This window comes from Orcinus orca, chromosome 1, assembly GCF_937001465.1.
Source record: "Orcinus orca chromosome 1, mOrcOrc1.1, whole genome shotgun sequence".
NCBI lineage: Eukaryota > Metazoa > Chordata > Mammalia > Artiodactyla > Delphinidae > Orcinus > Orcinus orca.
The window spans coordinates 144649787-144674699 of record NC_064559.1 but is presented as its reverse complement, the minus strand read 5'-3'; the positions used below and the strand labels follow the sequence as shown (position 1 = coordinate 144674699).

General features: G+C 40.8%; 1 protein-coding gene and 1 long non-coding RNA gene across 2 annotated transcripts in view; one reads left to right on the top strand and one right to left on the bottom strand.

Annotated features, from left to right (window-relative positions):
• Positions 1-4031: 4031 nt before the first annotated feature.
• On the bottom strand, positions 4032-24259 carry LOC117196619 (uncharacterized). Its single transcript, XR_004476889.2, has 3 exons — positions 24098-24259; positions 7470-7579; positions 4032-4629 (listed from the first exon to the last, which is right to left on the bottom strand). It is a non-coding gene; the product is annotated as an uncharacterized LOC117196619 (long non-coding RNA).
• The window catches only part of GIPC2 (GIPC PDZ domain containing family member 2), an 88365-nt gene continuing 81060 nt past the window's right edge, over positions 17609-24913 (top strand). Inside the window, exon 1 of the mRNA XM_004279934.4 lies at positions 17609-18164. Coding sequence (XP_004279982.1) covers positions 17925-18164 — 240 coding nt within the window. The 5' untranslated portion in view covers positions 17609-17924. The remainder of the gene's footprint in view (positions 18165-24913) is intronic.

Genomic DNA, 24913 nt, shown 5'->3' with positions numbered 1-24913 from the left:
GAGTTTCTAGTTCCTGGCTAAGATAGGATAACAGCAGGAGCTGCAAGCTCCCTCTCTGATAATCAACCCTAGAGAAACTATAGAACTAGGTGAAAATAAGAGGAACCCTATAGAGTTTGAACTGTCTTGAACTAGGTTGTCAGGTTTGACGGGTGGCAGGTTGGTGAGGCAGCAGTGAAAAGACTAGTTGGCGGAAAGCTTAAGTCTGCACTTACCTTTCTCCTGCATTACCTTGTAATAGATATTACTTGCAGCTTCACTTTTTTTTTTTTAATACATTTATTTATTTATTTATTTTTGGGCTGCGTTGGGTCTTTGTTGCTGTGAGTGGGCATTCTCTACTTGCGGCTAGCTGGGGCTACTCTTCATTGCGGTGTGTGGGCTTCTCATTGCAGTGGCTTCTTTTGTTGCGAGCACAGGCTCTAGGCGTGCGGGCTTCAGTAGTTGTGGCACTGGGGCTCAGTAGTTGTGACTCATGGGCTTAGTTGCTCCGCAGCACGTGGGATCTTCCCAGACCTGGCTCAAACCCGTGTCCCCTGCATTGGCAGGTGGATTCTTTTTTATATATATATATAAATTTATTTATTATATTTCATGTTTTGGCCATGTTGGGTCTTCGTTGCTGCACACGGGCTTTCTCTAGTTGCGGCGAGCGGGGGCTACTCTTCATTGTGGTGTGCGGGCTTCTCATTGCGGTGGCTCCTCTTGTTGCGGAGCACGGGCTCTAGGTGTTCAGGCTTCAGTAGTTACAGCATGCTGGCTCAGTAGTTGTGGCTCACGGGCTCTAGAACGCAGGTTCAGTAGTTGTGGCACACAGGCTTAGTTGCTCTGCGGCACGTGGGATCTTCCTGGACCAGGGCTCGAACCTGTGTCCCCTGAATTGGCAGGCAGATTCTTAACCACCGCGCCACCAGGGAAGCCCCAGCAGGCGGAGTCTTAACCACTGCGCCACCATGGAAGTCCCAGCTTCACTTCTGAAAATGGATGCAACAGTCCAGGTTGCAGATGCTGATAACTGTAGAGTATTACCAGGGCGATGCCAAGCCTCGTTGTTGAGGTGGTGATGAAAATGAATGTAGACTGACTGGTAGGTCTTGGATATTTATTCCTCCTCCACCTTTCCTTTAAAATCCTTGTACTATTGAATTACTTCTCCCAGTGTGCTTCTCACTAAGGACTTACAGGTAATACTGTGATAAAGAAGTTACTTAATGGATAAGCAGCAAACCAGAATGATCAATAGTGCTTAGGCAGTGCCTGGAGTTCTGTGCCCTTGGGCTCCTCACATGACTTTAAATTCACCCATTCCCTTTGTTAATTTACATATCAGCTAGAGTACCTGGGGGGATGTGGCCAAAGTAAATAGATACCAGGACATTTTTCTTTCCATGCAAAGTGGACCATCAAGTGAAGAGCCCAAAGTTCTGCATATTGGGGGGATTTCCCTTCACCATGTGTTTCAGGCCCACCCCAAGTGGATGTCCTGCAATATCTTTCCATTTCTGGCTGGTGCCAGCAATACTGTGCAGATCCAGGCCTATGTTTTTTTCCCCCTTTCTAAGTGGTCTTTACTTGTCTCCAGTGTTGCCATATCATTTCTATTTAATGGAATGCATTATTCTATTATTTCCATTAATAATGGAGCGCATGTTTCAACTGTATGATTTGGTTGACCAAGTAACATTCACTTCATGAGGAGCAGCTCAGCTTGTGTAATCACTTTGTGTCCCTCCATCAGGTGATGAGTCTCTACCAGCACCCGTCAGCAAGTCAGGAGCTGCTTTTCAAAGGGAGGATGGTTGTTGGCATTAGAAAGTATGCCCTTACTGCAAAATCCTAGGGCTTTGCATTCTAATTCTCTTATTGGGACTTATCAGAGGTTCCATATAATATCTATATCTGCTACAGTACTTCAGATGCCCTTCAGCAGAATTTTGAAAAGTGAGCAGGGGGCTATCAGGTTGCCATGTTGGGAAAATGCTTTCCAGGAGTACAGTGAGCAAAAGGAAGTATAATAGTATTTAAGGAATGGCCAGATAAAATAATGGCAAGGCTAAAATGTAGGGTGTGATTTGGGAGAGAGGCCGGGCAATACATGAGGAACTGGTGCTGGATGTATCCTAACCTAAGGTACTTTTATTTTATCCTACAAGCCAGTTATTCCCAAACTTAGGGTACATCAGAGTCACCTGGAGAGCTTGTTAAAACATGGACCATAGGTTTGGAGTGGGACCTGAGAACCTGCACTTATAAAAAGTTTGTGAGTGATTCTTATGGTGCTGGTCTGGGGACCACACTTTGAGAACTACTTCTATAAGCAATTTTAAACAGGGAAGCAACACAATTAGATTTAAGTTTTCTAAGATCACTCACAGAAGTATGGCAAATGTAGGAAAGATACAGCACAAGAGAAATGAGACCAACTGCAAGATGATCAAAATGATTGTGTTAAGAAATTTTGAGGTCTTGAGTTAAAGTTAACAATAGAAATAGGAAGGAAAGAGAAAATAATTTCACAGATATTTATTAAATGACAGCTACTGTGCCTAAATATTTTGCCTGGAATTTTTATGGCAGTCTGTATTTTTTCAAAGCATTTGAGATCCTGGCAGAGAAGAAAGTGCTATAATGGCAGAAGAGGAGATAAACTTTCTTTGGGGGAATTTATTTTATTTATGTATTTATGTCTTCATTTATTTAATTGAAGTATAGTTGATGTACAATGTTGTGTTAGTTTCAAGTGTACAGCAAAGTGATTGTTATATATATATATATATATATATATATATATATATATATAAAGCTTCTCTTCCCTTGTAGGTTATTACAAAATATTGAGTATAGTTCCCTGTGCTAGAATATATTTTATTTAATTTCCAGAAAGAAAATATTTATTTGTTATAGATTTAGAACCAGATTTCAGCAAAATTGAATCATCATTTAACAACCATGAGGATGATATGATTTAAATTTTTCTATGTTCTATTTAAATAGGAATAATCCATCTTCAGCTTGTAAATTATACAGAATGATAAAAGGTTAAAGTAGTCCCATAGTTTTATATTGAATCATAGAATTATATTACTTTTTTTTTTTGGCCGCGACTCACTGCTAATGGGATTTCAATTCCGCAACCAGTGGCCCAGTTTTGGGCCCCATCAGTGAAAGCACCAAATCCTAACCACTAGACCACCAGGGAACTCACCAGAATTACATTACTTTTGTATTTAAAGGAATCTTAGATGATTCAGTTCAACTCTCAGTTTTGTTTTTTAAAATGCAAGTGAGGAAACTGATGCGCAGAGTTGATGAATGATGTGCACGTGAGCTAAGTGGCAGTAGAGCTTGGGCCAGGTGTCCTTATTGCTGGTCTGGTATTCTGCATTAATCACATCATTGGTTATCATCAATTGCTTACAAAATAAAATTCAAACTTCTTCCTAGTATTCAAGATCATTTATCATCTAGTATTGACCTGCTTTTTCAGTTTTATATATTTATTCCAAACTTAGGCACATATATAACATAAGCCATTCACATCTAATATTTAGCCTGTGCAGAAAGAAATCCCCTCAGGTTTTCTCCTCATGTGGTTCTTATACCATTCTAATCCCATCTTCTGTCAAAATCGAGATCAACCTAAAATATTCCTGATCTCTTTGATCAGAATCAATCTTTCCCTCATTCTGCTTATTTCCTTGTAGAGCTCATTAAAATCTGCCTTGTATAATTCACAATTATGTAACTCGTCCTCACTAGACTGGGTCTTCCTGAAAATAGACTTTTCTTTCCCAACATTTAGGTCAGGCCTTATACAAAACAATTTCTCAATACATGTTGGACTGAATTTATGCTGAATAATTTAAATAGATATCTTGTGGAATTTATTTGTTAATATTTTTATTTAAGAAAAATGTCCAAGGAGGGAGATAATGCAACATGTCTTTGAAACACAATAAATTGAAATAATTTAGAAAAGACTATTCTGAATTAAAGAAATATTAAATACAATGAATCATGAAGACAGATCGTTTGATAATTTTCCAGTTTATTTTATAACTCGCAATACTCATTTGCCAAATAAATGTACTTCAGGATTTGATTTAATGAGCAGATAAACATGTAATAATAAGCATAATTAAGCTGTTGAAATTTCCTATTATATTTTAAAATGATTGGATTGAAAGTGTCTTTTCTTAAGATTTCTCTTATAGTTTATATTCACTATTTAAACCAACTTTTATTCATCCAAAATTTTTGGAATAAACTAGTCTGATTCATTATTTTGAATAATTAAATATATACCATGTTCAGATAGCCTATTATCAAACTTTGAGTACAATGAAATACTCCGTATGAAAGCTTATCAAACATAGAACACATACTTGATTTAGCATGTCATTCATTTTCGTTATGATTATCTATTATGCAATAAGGAATAACTAATATTCCTTAATCACTTACTATGTGCTAGGTGTTATGCCACCAGATCTACATGTTATTTCATATAACCTTCACAGTATCCATAAGAAGTAAATATCTTCAGGGAATTCCCTGGCAGTCCAGTGGTTAAGACTCCGTGTTTCCAATGCAGAGGGAGCGGGTGTGGCGGAACTAAGATCCTGTATGCTGCAAGGCCAAAAAAAAAAAAGTAAATATCTTCAAGTATGAAAAATTAGCCAAGAGATTAAAAGATTTGTTCCAAATCATAGTCAATTACTGTTATATAATGTCTTGATGACTTGAATCAGGTCACTTAATCCAATACTCATGTACTTAATCAGTATCCTGAACAGTTTCCCTGATTTATAACAGTTGTGGAAAGTATGGAAAGTAATACCATCGATGTGTAACATTCCCTTATGGCTGATTTTTTTCCTTTTTTAAAATATATAAACTCATAATTTCTATTTGTTTACTTGACTCTTGAAAGTGGAAAGCAGGATGCCCACTTAAAAATTCCATTTGGGGCTTCCCTGGTGGCACAGTGGTTGAGAGTCCACCTGCCGATGCAGGGGACACGGGCTCGTGCCCCGGTCTGGGAAGATCCCACGTGCCGCGGAGCGGCTGGGGCCGTGAGCCATGGCCGCTGAGCCTGCGCGTCCGGAGCCTGTGGTCCGCGACGGGAGAGGCCACAACAGTGAGAGGCCCGCGTATCGCAAAAAAAAAAAAAAAAAAAAAAAAAAAAAAAATTCCATTTGGATTTTGAATTTATATGTATGTCATGTAAAACAACATTCTCTGCATTCTGCTTGGCAGATAAAAACTTCAGCCCTGTCTCTGCTAAAATTACAGCAAAACCTGAAATATGTTACGTTAAATGACGGAGGTTATATTATACTGATTAGTTTTCAGATCAAATTCTTAGTTTTAAAACTTTCTGGGTAGGTTCAGTATTCTAATTTTAATTATCCAATGTGGCAAAATATTTCTGGATAACATTTACTGTATAATTTTTCCAATAAAACCGAGGAACAAAATGAAAAATATTTGGCCCTGTTTCAGAACCTATTATTTGCATGTATTTGAAATTAAAAATGGAACAGTTGGAGACAATTATCTCATCACCACTAATGAGTATCAGGTGCTGACAATCTGTCACCCTTTTCTCCCAGCAAATGGAAGCAACCCCAGATTTCATATTTTTGATATGTAATATAATTGCTCCACTATTTCTACTCTTATGTGAGATATTTTTCCTTAGAGAAATTACATTTTTTAGCCTTTGCTGTATCCTGACCTCCAAATCACTATAATGGTTATCTTCAAAGGTTACTTAGTTATCAATTTCATCGAGAATATTTGTTTTACTCTAAATACTATTTTGGATTCTATATAAAGGAAATTATTTGCCCAGCTCTGAAGAGTCATCAAGGGCTTATATGCCAACGAATTACTATTTTCAGTTCTGAATACAGTTCTCGAGTGATTAAAATATGTGACTTTTGAATGAGACTACTTTCTAAATCCCATGCAGCTTTTTCATATTTGTTTTATTATAGAAGGACTTATGTTAAATTAGTTTACTGTTCACATCTATTATTGTTTCTTTACTGTTTTATTTACCATAACCTTAGAGATGCAGAGTAAGTTGGATTCCAAGCCAGAGGGTTTCCTCCAAGTATCAATGAATGAGACAATGCATGTAACATAGTGAACACTATGCCAGACACACAGTAGGTGCTCAGCGAACAACTACATATTATTATCTTATTCTTCCTACTATATCACTTCACCTTCTTTCCCTCTTCCCATTTTCCAGTTCTTAATTTCCAATTATTCCTAAAAGGATTTATCTGAATTTCAGCTAAATAAGGGTTATTTCCTTGCCTACTCGTCATCTTCAGTTGTTCATTGTTTCCATGCAACTATAAAACATGCTATCTTTAGTTCCAGGGAAAACTGCCTATGGTTTAACAAATCCTGTGTTTATTTTCTCCCAAGTATTTGCTTACTGGATACATACATAACTGGTGTGGGGGAGGGGAAGAGTGTTGAGTGGGGTGGGCGGTGTGTGTTTCTTCAGAACTACTAATGTTACATGTAATTAGAGGCTATATTTGCTGGGAAAAACAAGTTAGTAAATTTGTCTTATGATTCATTTGATGACTACATGTTTTCTTACAAACAAGGTAATATTATTGCTTTTGGCAGGCATATAAAGTTATATTAATTTAATCCTAGAATTTTTTTTTTATGACAACTCATACTTGATTTTATTGTTGATACTTTTAGGCTGTAGCAACACAAAATGCTACTGAGTGGAAGTACTGTAGATTGATAACTGGGTTGAACTCTACGCCTAGATGTAAAGCAAAGACTATATATATATATTTAAAATTATTTATTTATTTATTTATGGCTGCCTTGGGTCTTCATTGCTGTGTGCGGGCTTTCTCTAGTTGTGGCGAGCGGGGGCTACTCTTCATTGTGGTGTGAGGGCCTTCTCATTGCGGTGGCTTCTCTTGTGGAGCACAGGCTCTAGGCACGCGGGCTTCAGTAGTTGTGGCTCCCAGGCTCTAGAGCGCAGGTTCAGTAGTTGTGGCACACGGGCTTAGTTGCTCCATGGCATGTGGGATCTTCCTGGACCAGGGCTCGAACCCATGTCCCCTGCATTGGCAGGTGGATTCTGAACAACTGCGCCACCAGGGAAGCCCCAGACAATATTTTTGATTAATTGTAGTTAATTCATTTGTCTTAGGTAGGAACAAAGATCGGTTTATTTTATCCAATGATATTTACTGATATATATTACATATGTAACACTACTTGAGAATCTGGAGAGGGTACCAAAGAGGAATATGAAACATGTTCTCTAACTTCAAGGAACTGTGTGGTTGGGTAGACAATTTACCATATGTGAAAAAAGTCAGCATATATGCAAATTCAGAACTCTGTTGCGGAGAAATATTTCTGGTACAATAGATGGGATTAGGTGGGCTGGTATGCCAGCCTCTCTAGACCCAAACTTCATGTTTTCCAATTTTTCCTGGAGACATCTGCAGCCTGGACAATGTCAACAGACACTCTCTTTCCTCTGACATCTGGTTTGGTTCAAGGTTGCATTTGGGCAGGTGACCTGGGGAGGAGAATGAAGTCAGGGTAGGCACATGTGTGAGATGCGGGGCAAGAGTACACATGGAGGCCCAGTTACCATATCTTAACTACTGAAAACTAATTGCTTAGAAACAAACTGTCAAATAATATATGTTCTAGCCTCCTATTTTGACCAGTATATTTTAATAATGATCTGAAAGGCCAGGTTCAAAATTTGAGGTCTCCAGATCATCAGAGTTACACAGAGGAATGTAGGGACATGGGGAGAAACAGGTCTCTGCCTGAAGCCTACCTCATTCTTTTCCTACCCAGCTCTGCTCTGTGCTCCCCCCCCACCTCTTATTGTGGCGAAGAGCTGCTCCTGGGCCACCCCCCAGGCATACGGTTGTGCACATCAGGTGCTGACCTGCCTTGACCCTGGGAAAGCCTATGCAGTTTTTGGAACAAGACTTGGGGCCACTTGAGCAGGGAAACCCAGGATCCTGTGTATCCAGAGCATGGTCTAGAAGGGAGGGCATGAGTTCTGGGTGACCATGCCCCTTGACCCTGTGGACTCCATATCTTATAGGATTTTTTGCAGCTGAAGGAGGGCTGGAGTAGGTGCTCCCTTTGCTCAGGTCTAAGGGTAATATTAGGTCAAGCTATTCATTTCCCTAGCTTCTTTCCTTCTAGATTGCCTTTGGCTACCTGTTTCCTTCAAGCAAATGTCACAGCTCCTCTTAAGGTGATTCTCTCTACAGAATTTCCTAATTCCTCATTTCTTTGGACTTGGGAATAGAAAGGGCTGTGGGGTATTATACTATATGTTATGAGTATACCCTGACTGCTACCTGTCCATTCCTTTTATTAAACCATCACCATATATTCTTAATTTGAGTGTACCATCTATTTCCTTCTATTACTATGGCTGATACAGCTGGTCCCTCAAGTGAGATTTTCTTTTCTTCCAGTTTTATTGAGATATAATTGACATATAGCACGCTTAAGTGAGATTTTATGGTAAAGGTGAACTTGATGTAGACCTTAAGGGAAACTTCCACTCTGTAGGCAAAGAAAAATAAATGGAATTGAAAGGCTATAGAGGGCTTCCCTGGTGGCACAGTGGTTAAGAATCTGCCTGCCAATGCAGGGGACACGGGTCCAAACCCTGGTCTGGGAAGATCCCACATGCTGTGGAGCAGCTAAGCCCGTGTGCTACTGAAGCCGTGTGCCTAGTGCCCGTGCTCCGCAACAAGAGAAGCCACCGCAATGAGAAGCCTGCGCACCGCAACAAAGAGTAGCCCCCGCTTGCCACAACTAGAGAAAGCCCACGTGCAGCAACAAAGACCCAATGCAGCCAAAACTAAATGATAATAAAAAACATAAATATAGAAAAAAAGAAAGAAGGGCTATAGAATTCAAACTTCCCACCTTATGCCAATATTTTTACCTGTTTATTTGATATTTTATTTGATACAGCTTAAAGGGATTCTTATCTTTGAAGTTTTTAACTTCACACCCTATTGTGTTCCCTTGTACTAATCCTTCATACATCACATGTAGATATTGATAATGTATCTGCCGTATACCCTACGATGACTCACTTCTCTTCTTACTTTTCTTTAATCAAATTTCAGTAAGCTTTTTACTCAGGCAATATATTGTGACATTATTTCACTTGATGGGAATGCATTATTTATAGTACTTACTAGGTTTTCTCTAATCTTTTCTCATTAGCTCAAGACAAGGTAATGCTATTTGGTGCTATAACAACCGTAAGTACAAAGGTAAATTCAAGCCTTGAGATCCTGTAGCAATATTCCATTTTGAGGGAGTATGAACCAGACTATGAATCATAATATGTTTATATTAATTTCTTAAGTTATAGAAATATAAACAGAAAAAATGTTAAGTTATCCTAAGGAATTAATAGACTCTCTTTGTCTCCCCCTGTAATTCTGCTAACCTTAATTAGGAAAACATGGATTTTCAGGACTGAAATGATATGAGAGGTGAGGGAAAATAAAAAAGCTTGGTATGATGACTCAAATATGTCTGGTCTGGGCCACTGAGTACGTGATCCTGTTTACTGAAATCAGGAGAAAAAAAAAGATACTTTTCAGGAGAAAGGATGAACTTGTACAATCTCAATTTTAGTTTCCTACAGTACATTCCCTTTCTGGTAGATGGAGCTGTAGATACAAATTTGGAGATCAACAACATCTGCTGAAACCAGAAGAATAGATGTGGTCATTCAGGGAGAGCATGTAGGGTAAGAAGACAAGATGGCCAAAGAAAAACACCTTCCTTGCAGAACAAAGTTCCTGCAGAGTAGCAGTTAGCAAAGATGGGGAGAGGTAAGGAAGTGCCAACTAATGAAGGTTGATCGCCGTTCGGCTCTACAAGGATTGAGTTATTAGCCGCTGCAGCTGCTGAACTTTAGCATCCTGAAAGGAGGCCAGGGGAGAGATCAGGAGTGAGGTACTCTGTGCTCTGGAAAACTGGCAGAATAGGCTTTCAGATAGTTAGATATTTTCAGGAGAATTTTCTATGAACCTGGATTCTTGCATCTTCCCATAGTTGGAAAAGTACCAAAACCATTAATGAAGATATCTGTTCCTCATGACTAGCAGCAACCTTCTACTGAGATGTGTGCTTAGTTGCATGTACCCCCTTTGCCAAAAATCACATAGATACTGACCTTCCCCCTTACCTTTTCTGAGCAGTTACTCAGAGCTTTCCAAGAGGCTGTCTCCTGGGCTGTAGTCCTCAGTAAGTCCCCCAGTAAAACTGAAGCTCAGAGCTCTCATTTTGTGTGTTTTTATTTCAGTTGACAGTTTTGGTGACCACTAAGTGACTCAGAGCAGACTTCTCTCCTTTGCCTGAACTTTATGTGGATCTGGATCCTTGGTACCAGAAGGGCCCCTTGTGCTTGTCTGCCTCCTTGGTGAGCCCAGACAAATTTGAGTAAGCCTCTTCTGGTTCTTGGCCCTCCCAATTGTTGGTTGATGAGCCTAAGTTTTGTTTAGTGGTATATAACAGGTATCGGGCTCTCCAGTTGAAAGATACAGGGATTTGCTCAGTTGAAAGACACTGAGTGGTCTGGACTGGGTGATTAGGTGGGAGGCTGGCCTAATACCATTACTAAAAGAGGGGCATTAGAAAGCCAGCCTCCAGCCAAAGCAATCTTGAGGGAAAAAAACGGAGCTGGAGGAATCAGACTCCCTGACTTCAGACTATAGTACAAAGCTACAGTAATCAAGACAATATGGTACTGGCACAAAAAACAGAAATATAGATCAATGGAACAGGATAGAAAGCCCAGAGATAAACCCACGCACCTATCGTCAACTAATCTATGACAAAGGAGGCAAGGATATGGAGAAAAGACAGTCTCTTCAATAAGTGGTGCTGGGAAAACTGGACAGCTGCATGTAAAAGAATGAAATTAGAACACTCCCTAACACCATACACAAAAATAAACTCAAAATGGATTACAGACCTAAATGTAAGACTGGACACTATAAAACTCTTAGAGGAAAACATAGGAAGAACACTCTTTGACATAAATCACAGCAAGATCTTTTTTGACCCACCTCCTAGAGAAATGGAAATAAAAACAAAAATAAACAAATGGGACCTGATGAAACTTAAAACTTTTGCACAGCAAAGAAAACAATAAACAAAACAAAAAGGCAGCCCTCAGAATGGGGGAAAATATTTGCTAACGAATCAACGGACAAAGGATTAATCTCCAAAATATATAAACAGCTCATGCAGCTCAATATTAAAAAAACAAACAATCCAATCAAAAAATGGGCAGAAGATCTAAATAGACATTTCTCCAAAGAAGATGTACAGATGGCCAAGAGGCACATGAAAAGCTGCTCAACATCACTAATTATTAGAGAAATGCAAATCAAAACTACAATCAGGTATCACCTCACACTGGTTGGAATGGGCATCATCAGAAAATCTACAAACAACAAATGCTAGAGAGGGTGTGGAGAAAAGGGAACCCTCTTGCACTGTTGGTGGGAATGTAAATTGATACAGCCACTATGGAGAACAGTATGGAGGCTCCTTAAAAAAACTAAAAATAGAATTACCATAAGACCCAGCAATCCCACTACTGGGCATATACCCTGAGAAAACCATAATTCAAGAAGACACATGCGCTCCAATATTTATTGCAGCACTATTTACAATAGCCAGGTCATGGAAGCAACCTAAATGCCCATCGACAGACGAATGGATAAAGAAGTTGTGGTACATATATACAATGGTATATTACTCAGCCTTAAAAAGGAACAAAATTGGGTCATTTGCAGAGACGTGGATGGACCTAGAGACTGTCATACAGAGTGAAGTAGGTCAGAAAGAGAAAAACAAATATCATATATTAAGGCATATATGTGGAATCTAGAAAAATGGTACAGATGAACAGGTTTGCAAGGCAGAAATAGACACACAGATGTAGAGAACAAACCTATGGACACCAAGAGGGGAAAGCAGGGGCAGGGGTGGCGGTGGTGGGATGAACTGGGAAATTGGGATTGACATATATATACTAATATGTATAAAATAGATAACTAAGAAGAACCTGCTGTATAAAAAATAATAATTAAATTAAATTAAAAAGAAGAAAGAAAGAAAGCCAGCCTCCAACTAACACCCGAGCCAGGTTATGTACATACAAAACTTATACTTACAAGCACCAACTTAATTGGGAATTAAAGGAAATCTTGCTTCCAAAATGGCCAAGATGGGGCTCTTTCGTTGCATATGCAGTTAAGTTCAAGAAAGCCAACTTGATAAAATATCCTTTCAGAATTCTGATCCTAAGGGAAAGTCCTTCTAGGAGAAGCTTGCATTTCTCTCTCTGTGTCTTGAGATGTAAATGTTCTAGTAGGGCTCTTAGAAATTCATGTCTTATCTAGACCATCTTCAATTCCTGAGACTGAGAATAAAAAGTGTGGGGGGGAGGCCTTTTTAAACTCAAACGAGTAAACTTAACTTATTCCAATTGTTACTTATGAACTAGTGAGTTTTATATTGTAACACATGATTCATGACTAAGTTTTAAAATCCAACTGTGAGATCTCTCTGTGTCTATACGGATATATGTATGGCTGTGTGTATGTTAGAGATGTGTGATGTGTCTCTACCTCCAGATGGTATTACCAAAATTAATTTGCAAATGAGTTCTATTTAATTGACTTAAAGGAAATTAAGTGCTTATTTAAATTCTCAGAAATATAAAAGAAGCTAACCCAAATGAATTTCAGGTTCATGTTAACTGGGAAATATTCAGTATTAAATTAATATTTGGTATTAAATTTAGTTTAATCAATACAGACATGTCTTTAGAGTCATCAACATTAAGTATAATAGTATGATTGTACCTAGGTTTACTAGAAGTCAAATAAGATCCTACTATATCTGGTGCAATGTTTGTCAGCTTTACCAAAGTTTGTCAGCTTTTTTATTTACCAAGAAAAATAACTTGGTGTGATGAAGTTTTTAATAAGTAAATTAAATGTAAATGAGATTAAGAACCTAAAGGTAAACTCTTTAGGAATAATTATGTTTTAGGAATGTCTACCTAAAAATAGTCTCTCCAGATTTTGCTAACTTGAAACTTTACAGTTTTGCTAAATTAAGTTAAATGATGGAAGTTTATTGACTATCTAGGTCATTTCCAAATAAAATAAGATACTGAAACATTAATTACTGAACACTGGCTTTCTTTTACAGAGAAACTAAAGATATTTAAGGATGATTAATAAATACGTTTGGTGCCACACTGAGACATTTTCTATAAGAAAGCATGTTTTTAGACATTATAGTGTTTATAAGTTTGCCAATCAACAGAATGGTAATGTAAAATTTCCTAAGTGCTTACTTCTTTGTTTTCACTAGAAATTAAGATTTTTAAGAGTTGAGAATTCTAATTAAAATATGTACTTAAAGCTAATAGAAATAATAAGGGAAACATTTCACTATGCAAGGAAAGTAAGAGTTGTGTTTTCAGTAAAAGAAGATATGAGGAATGGAAATGCATTTTGTTAAGGGAAAATAAAGTAATTTTGTCTTAAAGCTGGTTATTTCTGAATAAGAAAGAAAATAAGGGACAAATTAATATGGATATAGCAAGTTGTGGAAGGTTCCTGGGGAAGAAATTAAAAAAGAGTCCTTAGAAAGGAATCCTATGTGTGGTCAGGACTGACTTAGATTAGAATGAATTTAATTGAGTAGATACATTTTAAGGTTAAAGGTAAAGTGGTGCAAAACTTGAATTTGGTTTTCTCTCTCTGTGAAGAAAACAAAGTTCTCTTAGGAAGTTGATTTGCTTTCGGTAACAGATTGTAAAGTTTCTTTCCTTATTTATTTATTTATTTAGTTAGTTTTGGCTGCATTGGACCTTTGTTGCTGAGCATGGGCTTTCTCTAGTTGCAGCGAGTGGAGGCTACTCTTTGTTGCGGTGCATGGTCTTCTCATTGTGGTGGCTTCTCTTGTCGTGGAGCACAGGCTCTAGGAGCACGGGCTTCAGTAGTTGCAGCGCATGGGCTCAGTAGTTGTGGCTCATGGGCTGTAGAGTGCAGGCTCAGTAGTTGTGGTGCACAGGCTTAGTTGCTCTGCAGCATGTGGGATCTTCCTGGACCAGGGCTCGAACCTGTGTCCCCTGCATTGGCAGGCAGATTCTTAACCACTGTGCCACCAGGGAAGTCCCTCTTTACCTTTTAAGTAATGTATCATAACTTTCTGAATTTGCCTTTGAAATCTTTCTTTCTTTTTTCAATTTATTAATTAATTAATTTTTTTGGCTGCGCTGCATGGCATGCGGTATCTTAGGGATTGAACCCATGCCCCCTGCAGTGGAAGTGCAGAGGCTTACTGGACTGCCAGGGAAGGTCTGCCCTTTTTAAAAAATAATTTTATTTAATTAATTAATTAATTTATCTTTTGGCCTCACCACGCAACATGTGGTATCTTAGTTCCCCGACCAGGGATTGAACCCGTGCCCCCTGCATTGACACTGCAGTGTCTTAACCACTGGACCGCCATGGAACTCCAAAAAGAGGTATTAAATTAATTAGGTTTATTTGATATTTTAAATTACATGGGAAGCATCATTAAATGAGTGATAAACCTTCCTATGTTATATTGGGGTAAATATTATTAATACAGGTATTCTAGAAATTATATGGAATTCCTAAAAATCTGGTATGTCCTGGCAAAATGTTATCAGTCATAATTCTAGTTATTTTAAGATGTTGTATGTCACAGCAGTAACCAAGCTTCTTTGTCAATTGCATTGAAATAAGATCTTTAACTATGCCTTTTAAAATCTTTTGTCATTTATAGACAGTTATTGTTGTATTGATGTTTTTGCAAAAAAATAAAGCTTCATCTTCAAGATTCATAGAAAGGACTGTTTGACAAGTACAGGTTTCTGATAAATTTCAGATCATACAGCTGAACTGGGTAAGGAATTAAAGAATTTTAATGGAAACCCTGATGGCTTCATAAAACTGTTAACAAGAGATCAAGGATTAGTTACATAGGACTGAGTGAACTACTGAATATGGTTATAATTTTTATGTTTTTAAAAATTTTTTGTCTGAAATGTTACTGGCTTTTACTCTGTGTTTTCCAGATATAAGGAAACATTTCCCCTTAAGCTAATTATGGCTTACAGCAATTTGGTAAATTATATCCTTGTAAGCAGAATTGAAACTTTTATCTTTTCTCTCTACCTCATCCCTCCAGAAATTGGAAACTCTTAGGTTCCCAGCAGACTTATCAGGTGAATAATGAAGGCCATCTCCTGACAAGTGCAGGAATCTCAAGATATCTTGGAAGCTTCAAGAAGAGAGGCATTCATTCGAATTTGTTGATATCACAAGTGGAATTGAGTTATTAGCCACTGCAGCTGCTGACCTTTAACACACCCTGAAAGGAGTTCAGGACAGAGATTAGGAAAAAGACTCTGGGAAAACTGGTAGAACAAAGCTTCAAATAGTTAAATATTTTCAGAAGAAATTTTTTATAAACCTGGATTCTTGTGCCTTCCCATACTTAGAAAAGCACTAAAACCATTTATGAAGATATCTGTTCCTCATGTCTGACAGCAACCTTCTACTGAGATGTGTGCTTGGGTACATGTACCCCCTTTGCCAAAAGCACATAGATACTGACCTCCCTCTTACCTCTTCTGAGCAGTTCCTCAGAGCTATCTGAGATGCTGTCTCTTGGGCTATAGTCCTCAGTAAATCTCCAAAAAAACCTGAAACTCAGAACTCTCATGTTGTATGTTTTTATTTTAGTAGAAGCCAAAACAGAGCTGTGATTTAAGAATAAGATGGTCAATGCTGTCAGATATTCCAAAAGGTGAAGTAAGACTGAAAAGTATTAATCATATCTGATGATTAAGTGCTGACCATAGTAAGAGCAATTTCAGTGAAGAGTGAGGGCAAAGTCTGATCACAGTGAGTCTAAGAGCAAAGGGGGAATTGAGGAAATGCAGCTAATTCAAGACTGTTTTGCTTTGCTGTGAAAATGCAGAGGTGACTGCAGGGGCGGAGGGGTGGAGGACTTGAAAACAATGTAAAAGATTTGGGCTTTTGACCATCAGTGGATGGTACCAGGTGGGGAGATGAAAGACGAGAGTCAACAGGTAGCTTAAACATAGAGATTCTCAAGGAATGAACAGATCAGCTCAAGGGTCAAATAAAAGAAGAGATTTCTTCAGAGTTTGGAGAAGGGAGGTTGGTGGAATTACAGACAAAGGGTGGGGAATTGAGGGAGTTCAGGAGTCACACTGAGTGGCCTCAATTTCCTCTGTAGAATAAGAGACAGGGTTTTCTACAGAGACCAAGGAGGGCGGAGGTGGAGTAAATCACCTTGGGAGAGTGCTGAACGTTTGGGAGAGAAAGATGCCCAGGAAGAAGTAAAAAGGATTACTGAGAGTTGCTGAGGGCATGGCTGAGGGTGTTTAACTATGAATTCAATGTGGCACTAATCTCAAAACTTCTTCCAATTCTGCCTTGCAGGGTGTAAGGTACAGAGAAGAAAGATGGAGATTGACTTCCACTTAAATTCCTATTCCCAATGGCCCAGACATATAGTTACGAAGGCATGTGGCCCAATCGTGTGTGAGTGCCGACCACACGTTTATGACCATCACCAGAAGGGCCAGCATGTTTGTATTCTAAGATGTGTTGTTCTGTAGAATCAGAATCCTAAGGCTTTTATAGAAATTGAGTCATTTAAAAACAAAATTTATTTATTTATTATTTATTTTTGGCTGTATTGGGTCTTCATTGTTGCGCGTGGGCTTTCTCTAGTTGCGGCGAGTGGGGGCCACTCTTCATAGTGGTGCAAAGGCCTCTCACTGCGGTGGCTTCTCTTGTTGCGGAGCATGGCTCCAGGTGTGCGGGCTTCAGTAGTCATGGCACGTGGGCTCAGTAGTTGTGGCCTGTGAGCTCTAGAGCGCAGGCTCAGCAGTTGTGGCGCATGGACTTAGTTGCTACAGGGCATGTGGGATCCTCTCGGACCAGGGCTAGAACCTGAGTCCCCCACATTGGCAGGCGGATTCCTAACCACCGCACCACTAGGGAAATCCCTAGAAATTGAACCATTTTTAAGGAGGGGAAAGAAGCCAGGAGATGAGAGGAGGGAATGGGCTATTGACTGAAGCACCTGCACAACCTAAACGTTTTGAGTTGTTTCATTCGGGGACCTGACTGAGCACTATAGCGGAGGAGAGCCTCTCAGATAGCTCTGAGGAACTGCTCAGAAGAGGTAAGGGAGGAGCCAGGATATATGGGTGTTTTTGTTGGATAAAAACGTGTTATGGAACATGAAAAGATTACTGCTAATCACAAAGGACAGACGTCTCAAGTTAATGATTGTAGTGCTTTCCTATGTAGGGGAAGATGCAAGAGTCTGAGTTCACTGAAATGATTCCTTAGATGTGCATCTTAACTATCTAGGGCCAGTATCCAAACAACAGAATGCTTCCTTGTTTTCTCCATCCTGAATTCCCCTCAGGGCACACCATCCGGGGCAGCTGCGATGGTTGATGGCTTGATCCTTGTAGAACTGGAATGGTAGGCAACATTCCCCTTCCTCAGGGTCCAACTTTTCTTCTCCCTGATCCATCCGGAGGGCAGGTGGCTGCTCGGCGGGTTGCAGGTGCAGCTCCTCTCAGTGGAGGAGGGCCCTGAGCAGGCGGGGCCTGGCGGGAGCGCCTCTGCCATTGGCCCAGCCCAGGCTGCACCTGCCCGGAGCCGGCAGGCCCATAGCACAAAGTCCGCGGGCCCAGGCCAAGGAGGTAGCAGTCCGTGGCAGTGCAGGTGGGTCCCCGCCCTCGGCCAGGCAAGATGCCCCTGCGGCTGCGGAGAAAAAAGAAATTCAATACCAAGGAGACCTCCCGGCTGGTGGAGGGCGAGCAGACTAATGCGGCTGGCGGCAGCCTACCCAGCCTCCCGGCGCCCACCTGCAGGCTGGTTTTCCACACGCAGCTGGCCCACGGCAGCGCCACGGGCAGAGTGGAGAACTTCTCCAGCATCCAGGAGCTCTACGCCAAGATCGCGAGCGTGTTTGAGATTTCGCCGTCGGAGGTAAGCGCCGGGGGCTGGGGCTCAGCCTCTCGCTCCCTCTCGCCGCTTCTCCCACCGCCCCGCGCAGGTTTAAATCGGCTCCGGCTGGTTGAGCTGCGCTTCCCGGATCCCGAAGTCGGAAGCGGGGTGGGGTCCGCGGCTGTGAGCGCCCCAGGGAGAGCGAGAGGGCCTTACAGGGAAGGGAAGAGGTAAGTCCCAGGACTGGAGAAAGTCACACTCTCCAGTCTCTATCTGGCCTCTGGGAAACCCGGGACGACCTTTCTTCCTCATGTAAATGAGCATGCTCTAGTAACCCGAGATTCAGCAGCTTCGGCGCCTTCCCAGCGTCGAGATCTGGCTCGGCAAATTAACACCCTTCACTTTGTCTGGACTTTGCCCTCCTGCTTCCTCTGCAGGGGTGAGCGGGCCACGCTGAGCATCTCCGGGATTGGCGGGCTAGGGGGTGCCTTCCGGATGATACCAAACCGAGCCCCATTTTGACCCGCATATATCATGTCACATGTCATCAACGCTTTGGTATTTCCGGGAAGCTTATTATTCCAAGGGTGGATAACTAAGAGAGTTATACTAAACTATGCGGGACTAGTTGACAAAAATTTCAGAGGGAAAAGCCCCTATAAATTTTACCCCATATCCTTGAAAAGGGACTGAAATTTGCTTTTATTAGATCGATAGCATGTGTGCCAGGAACTGGAGTTTGTTATAGGGTGATTTCCAAAGCCCTAGTTTAGGCGGACATTTATGTGACCACTTTTATTTATACTTACCCAAGCTAACTGCAAATGCAGGTGTGAGAAGTCAGTCCAAGAAAATATTTTGTCCATATTTCAAGGAAAAGCACAAGACCTTGTTGCCCTGGACTCCTGAGAGTGCAGAGAGCTGCCTTTGGGTGGCAAAGAGCAGCATTTGGCTATCTATTCTTTAATGTTGTTTATCAGGTCAGTTCAAGCGAAATTGAGGTCAAGACAAAATTCCAAGAGGAGATGAAAGAGATCTTGAAGCTAACCTTTTATTCTTTCAGGGTTCCCAGGCACTGAGGGGGCAAATCACAGACCCATTCTATGAATTATTTAGATTGATATAGAGTATTAACGATAATACTTCACGTTTGTATAGGACGTTTCAATTCAAAAAGCACTCTTGCAGGAAAAATGTTATTTGATCTTCTCTAAGAGAGGTAGGTGGCAGAGAGTTCATTGGGTAGTTAAGGACAGGATTTGGAGACTGACAAACCCCACTGTGGATCCAGGCTCTACCACTTACTAGCTGGGTGGCCTTGAACAAGTTTAACTTCTCTCAATTTCAGCCATTTGTAAAATAGAGATAAGGATATCTACCTTGAAGCGTTAATGTAAAGACTGGAGTGCATGTGTAAACCTATCAGATTGCATTGGTGTATGGTCAGTGCTTTACAAATTGTAACTAATATCATTAATACCTAATATCATTAATACCTAACAGTTAAATGAGTGGGCTGAGGTACAATGTGTCTGGCCTTTGGCCAAGGTCACATAGCTAGCAACAAAAAAGCTGGGCTGTTATTTTAAACTTGGATCTTCTTGTTTCTAAGCTAAGTGAGCTAGTTAGCATTCTTAACTGACAACTTTAAATATCTGTCCTGTAACCAGGGACTCCAGATTTATTTACTTTGCATTAAGTCTTCCTCATCATAATGGGATACTATTTTGAGTTCTAGATGCATGACTTTACTCAATCCACTTAATCCCTGAGAAGTATTATTATTATCCCTACTTCACAGATAGGAAACTAATGCTTTGAGGTTCAGAAAATTTTCAAAATTACATATAGTAAGTGGCAGATCCTGTGTTTATTTAATTAATTTATTTATTTGGCCATGCTGTGCGGCATGTGATATCTTAGTTCCCCGACCAGGGATCAAACCCATGCCCCCTGCATTGGAAGTGCAGAGTCTTAACCACTGGACTACTAGGGAAGTCCCAGAGCCTGAGTTTAAACCCAGGTTTTTTTTCTGGCTCCAAATTCCATGAAGTTATATTGCTTCCCAAGTTTTCCAGGGTGTCTCAGCAATAACTTGGCAACCACGTTCAGCATTTTAAGTTTACAATGTGCTGACTTGCATTAAAATTTCAAGATAAACATTAGGTATTTTGATGTGCTTTATCAAAGTTCATACATTTTTATAAACCTAGATATATATATTAGTATGTTTATGCATATAATAAACATTAATGCAGGTTTTCCATCTAGACTAAAAAGAGTTAAGTATATTCAAGGTAAAGTATTGATCATCATAGTATGTGTCAAAGTATCTAAATAGTTACTTTTTTAATGAATGAATGAATATTTTTTGGCTGCATTTGGTCTTCACTGCTGCACGCGGGCTTTCTCTAGTTGTGGCGAGCGGGGGCTACTCTTTGTTGCAGGGCGCAGGCTTCTCATTGCAGTGGCTTCTCTTGTTGCAGAGCACGAGCTCTAGGCGCGCGGGCTTCAGTAGTTGTGGCACGCAGGCTCAGTAGTTGTGGCTCGCGGGCTCTATAGCGCAGGCTCAGTATTTGTGGCGCACGGGCTTAGTTGCTCTGCTGCATGTGGGATCTTCCCGGACCAGGGATTGAACCTGTGTCCCCTGCATTGGCAGGTGGATTCTTAACCACTGCGCCACCATGGAAGTCCTCAATAGTTACTTTTGAAACGAGTAATTTATTAAAATAAAATGTACACTAGTGAGATCCCATTTCTCATCCCATTCCCCCAGCAAGAGGAATAGTGGTATAAACTGTTGAGATGTCAGTGGGGAAAAAACAAAAATTTTCCCCCTTTATATGACTATATCAGAAGTCCTGCCTTTTCTCTAGAGAGGTGGCTATAAGGATACAAATGGCACTGTATGAAGAGCTGTACTCTCTCTGCTAAGGAAAAGAGGGAAGGAGTTGGCCTGACCTGATGGCAGGGAGTCTGTAATGTGTCCCTGGCTGTGCGAGGCGTTTAAGGCTACAGGGTGGTCATTCCATCCTCACCATAGCACTGAGGCAAGGAGTCTTCTCATTTTGCAGTTGAGCTACATGAGGCTCTGAGAAGTCAAGTAGCTTGCCCAGAGTCACTGGACTCATGTGTGGCGGAGTCGGGATTCGAATCAAGGTTTCCTGGTTCCAAGTTCATTGCATAGCAGCTGTGGGATTCTTGGTAACTATATTCAGATTCCAAATACAAACCGGCAAAACTTCTTTTTTACACAAATGATCTTTTCAAGTAAACCCTCAGACTCAACCACCAAAATACTTACTACCTCAAAAAGATGCTGTAGTGAAACTGATAATTATGGATTTCACCTATTTCCTGGTTTCTGAAGGAGGAAGTTAACGAAACCTATGAATCACTTGCAGGGTGCAGTCTGTAATCATTACCTTGAAACAGATGGCCAATTATGCAAAAATTCCTTACAGCTGATATCATTTTTCTAAACAGCTAAATGAGCAATTCAGCAAAAAGAAAAAAAGTAAATCTCATCTAAAAGAACAGTTAAAAGAACAGTTAAGTCATAAATGCTGGGACAGTTTTACAAAACATTTGATACCATCTTTTAAAATATTCAGGATTCAGGGACTTCCCTGGCAGTCCAGTAGTTAGCGCACCGCGCTTCCACTGCAGGGGGCATGGGTTGGATCCCTGGTCAGGGAACTAAACTCCCGCATGCCGTGCGTGCACAGCCAAAAAAAAAAGGAAAAATTTCAGGATTCATGTACGAGTTGATTACTAAACTCTTGAGCTGTAGTCATAAAATTTGTTGAAGGGGCCTTTTGAATATTTTACTACTGTAATTGTTTGACAAGTAGTTTGTGTCATGACATATTTTCTTAATTCTCTATTATGTGGAAAGATTGTGGGGAAAGAGTGAATTTGAAAGAGTTTATTAAGAAATCACTTTTACAGCTAGATACTTGTCCAGAAGCTGAAAACTATAGATTTCAGAAATTATTAACTTCGATTTGGTTACATTAGTTTGTATATGTTGTGATACTAAGTAATTCATTGAATGAATGGATCAAGCAAGTACAGCCCCTTCTCTCTCAATACATAGAGCAGTCAAATAAAGCAGTGCACTGGGGAAGCAGAAGAGTCAAGAATTGTGATTTTAATTTCAAGCCAAACGTTCAACATGCAATTATGCTATTTCTCTTAAAAAAAAAACAAAACCTTCTCTTGTCACCTGCCCCCATCTCTTATGCTATTACCTCATTTCTCCTTTATAGCAAAACTCAAAAGTTTCTGTCTCCAATGAGATATATTCTGCATCTCATCTCTCTGCTCAAGACTGATAGCTCCTCAGCTCACTTAGAGTAAAAGCCAAAATCCAATGATGCTTACAGGCCCTGTGGCCTCTCTAACATGCTCCAGCTAGTCTGGCCTCCAGGCTGTTCCTTGAGCTCTGGAGCCTTAGGGCTTTTGCACTGGCTGTCTTCTCTACCAGAACCTCTCCTTGGCAAAATGATCTTTTTTTTTTTTTTGGTTACGCCTTGTGGCTTTCAGGATCCTAGTTCCACGACCAGGTATTGAGCCTGAGCCCTCAGCTGTGAAAGCGCGAGTCCTAACCACTGGACAGCCAGGGAATTCCCAGAATGCTCCTCCTGAAGTTTGGTCTAATGTCATCTTCTCAGTGAGGCTGGTACTGATCATCCCATTTAAAATTACAGCACCCCCTAAAAACAAAACAAACAAAAAACGAAAAGAAAAAACAAAACCCCCCAAATTATAGCACTCCCTATTCCCTTTTTATAAAAAATAAATTTATTTATTTATTTATTTTTGGCTGTATTGGGTCTTCGTTGCTGCGTGTGGGCTTTTCTCTAGTTGCGGTGAGCCGGGGCTACTCTTTGTTGTGGAACATGGGCTCTAGGCACACGGGCTCAGTAGTTGTGGCTCGCGGGCTCTAGAGCTCAGGCTCAGTAGCTGTGGTGCACGGGCTTAGTTGCTTCGTGGCATGTGGGATCTTCCTGGACCAGGGCTCGAACCCGTGTCTCCTGCATTGGCAGGCAGATTCTTAACCACTGTGTCACTGGGGAAGTTCTTATCCCCCTGTCTTGACTGATATAAATGACTGCTGCTCCTTTTACCACCCACAGTTTTAGCTTTGACAGTTTTCCCCACCTTGTAGATAGTTTTATTAAGATACTGAGTCATAGACTTGTCCCCAGTTCCTGACAGCAAACCTATGCTGTCCTAACATCACCTAACACAAGCCCAAATCTTTTCTAATGCCCTCTTACTCAGACCCTCCCCCACGGTTCTCCATGGTGTGCTGCCTCCTTGTTGCAAGGAACAGTAAACTAGAAATGAGAATTCCTGGTGGTTTTTGGCTGGAAGGCATTGACAGTTGTCACTGCTGGATTTCTACAATGCAGATTCTAAATGGTACCCTGAATATGGTTTCCCTGATTCCACCCATCCTCTATTTTTTTAAAAAAGTAATTAATTAATTTATTTTTGGCTCTGTTGGGTCTTCATTGCTGCGTGCAGGCTTTCTCTAGTTGTGGCGAGCAGGGGCTACTCTTTGTTGTGGTGCATGGCCTTTTCATTGCAGTGGCTTCTTTTGTTGTAGAGCATGGGCTCTAGGCACGCAGGCTTCAGTAATTGTGGCACGCAGGCTCAGTAGTTATGGCTCGTGGGCTCTAGAGCGTAGGCTCAGTAGTTGTGGCTCACGGGCTTAGTTGTTCCGCAGCATGTGGGATCTTCCCAAACCAGGGCTCGAACCTGTGTTCTCTGCATAGGCAGGTGGATTCTTAACCACTGCGCTGCCAGGGAAGTCCCGCATCCTCTATTTTAATATTGATTCTCATCATACCAATCTCAAAAACCTACAAGGCTCCCTGTTACTTACTGTCAGATTCCTTTTGGGCTGCTATTAAAAAAATACCACCAACTTGGTAGTTTATAAACAAGGAAAACGTATTACTCACAGTTCTGGAGGCTGGGAAGTCCAAGATCAATGTACCAGCATGGTTACCTCTGGTGAAGGCTCATTTCCTAGTCCATAGCTGGCACTTCTTTCTCTGTCCTCATCTGGTGGAAGGGGCTAATGGTCTTTCTGGAGCCTCTATGATAAGGCACTAATCCCATTTGTGAGGGTCCACCCTCATAATTTGAGCAATTCCCAAAGGCCCCACCCATTAACACTAGGATTTCAACATTTGAATTTTGGGGGAGGGGACATGAACATTCAGACCATAGCACTTACAAATAACCCCCACGAGCCAGACAACGTCTCCTAGTCCTGCCTGCCTCTTTAGTCCTGCCCCGTGCCTACTGCTCCAGTCTCATCTCCTAACAATCCCCTTTTTATTCCAGAATGTTTAACTGTTTCATTCCTCTATGCCTTTCCTCATGATGTTCTCACTTCCTTGTTCTGGTAGCTCCTACCCACCTCTCCAGTCTCAACTCTCACCTCCTCCAAGAAGCCTTCCTTGTGAATCTGCCAATCTAGATATGTTTTGTTTGTTTGTTTGTTTTTTTGCTGTACGTGGACCTCTCACTGCTGTGGCCTCTCCCGTTGCGGAGCACAGGCTCCGGACGCGCAGGCTCAGTGGCCCTGGCTCACGGGCCCAGCTGCTCCGTGGCACGTGGGATCTTCCTGGACCGGGGCACGAATCCGTGTCCCCTGCATCGGCAGGCGGACTCTCAACCACTGTGCCACCAGGGAAGCCCTAGATATGTTTAATACCCAGTACTGCATGATTTTAACATAGCATTAGCACACTGAATTGAATTTAGTTACT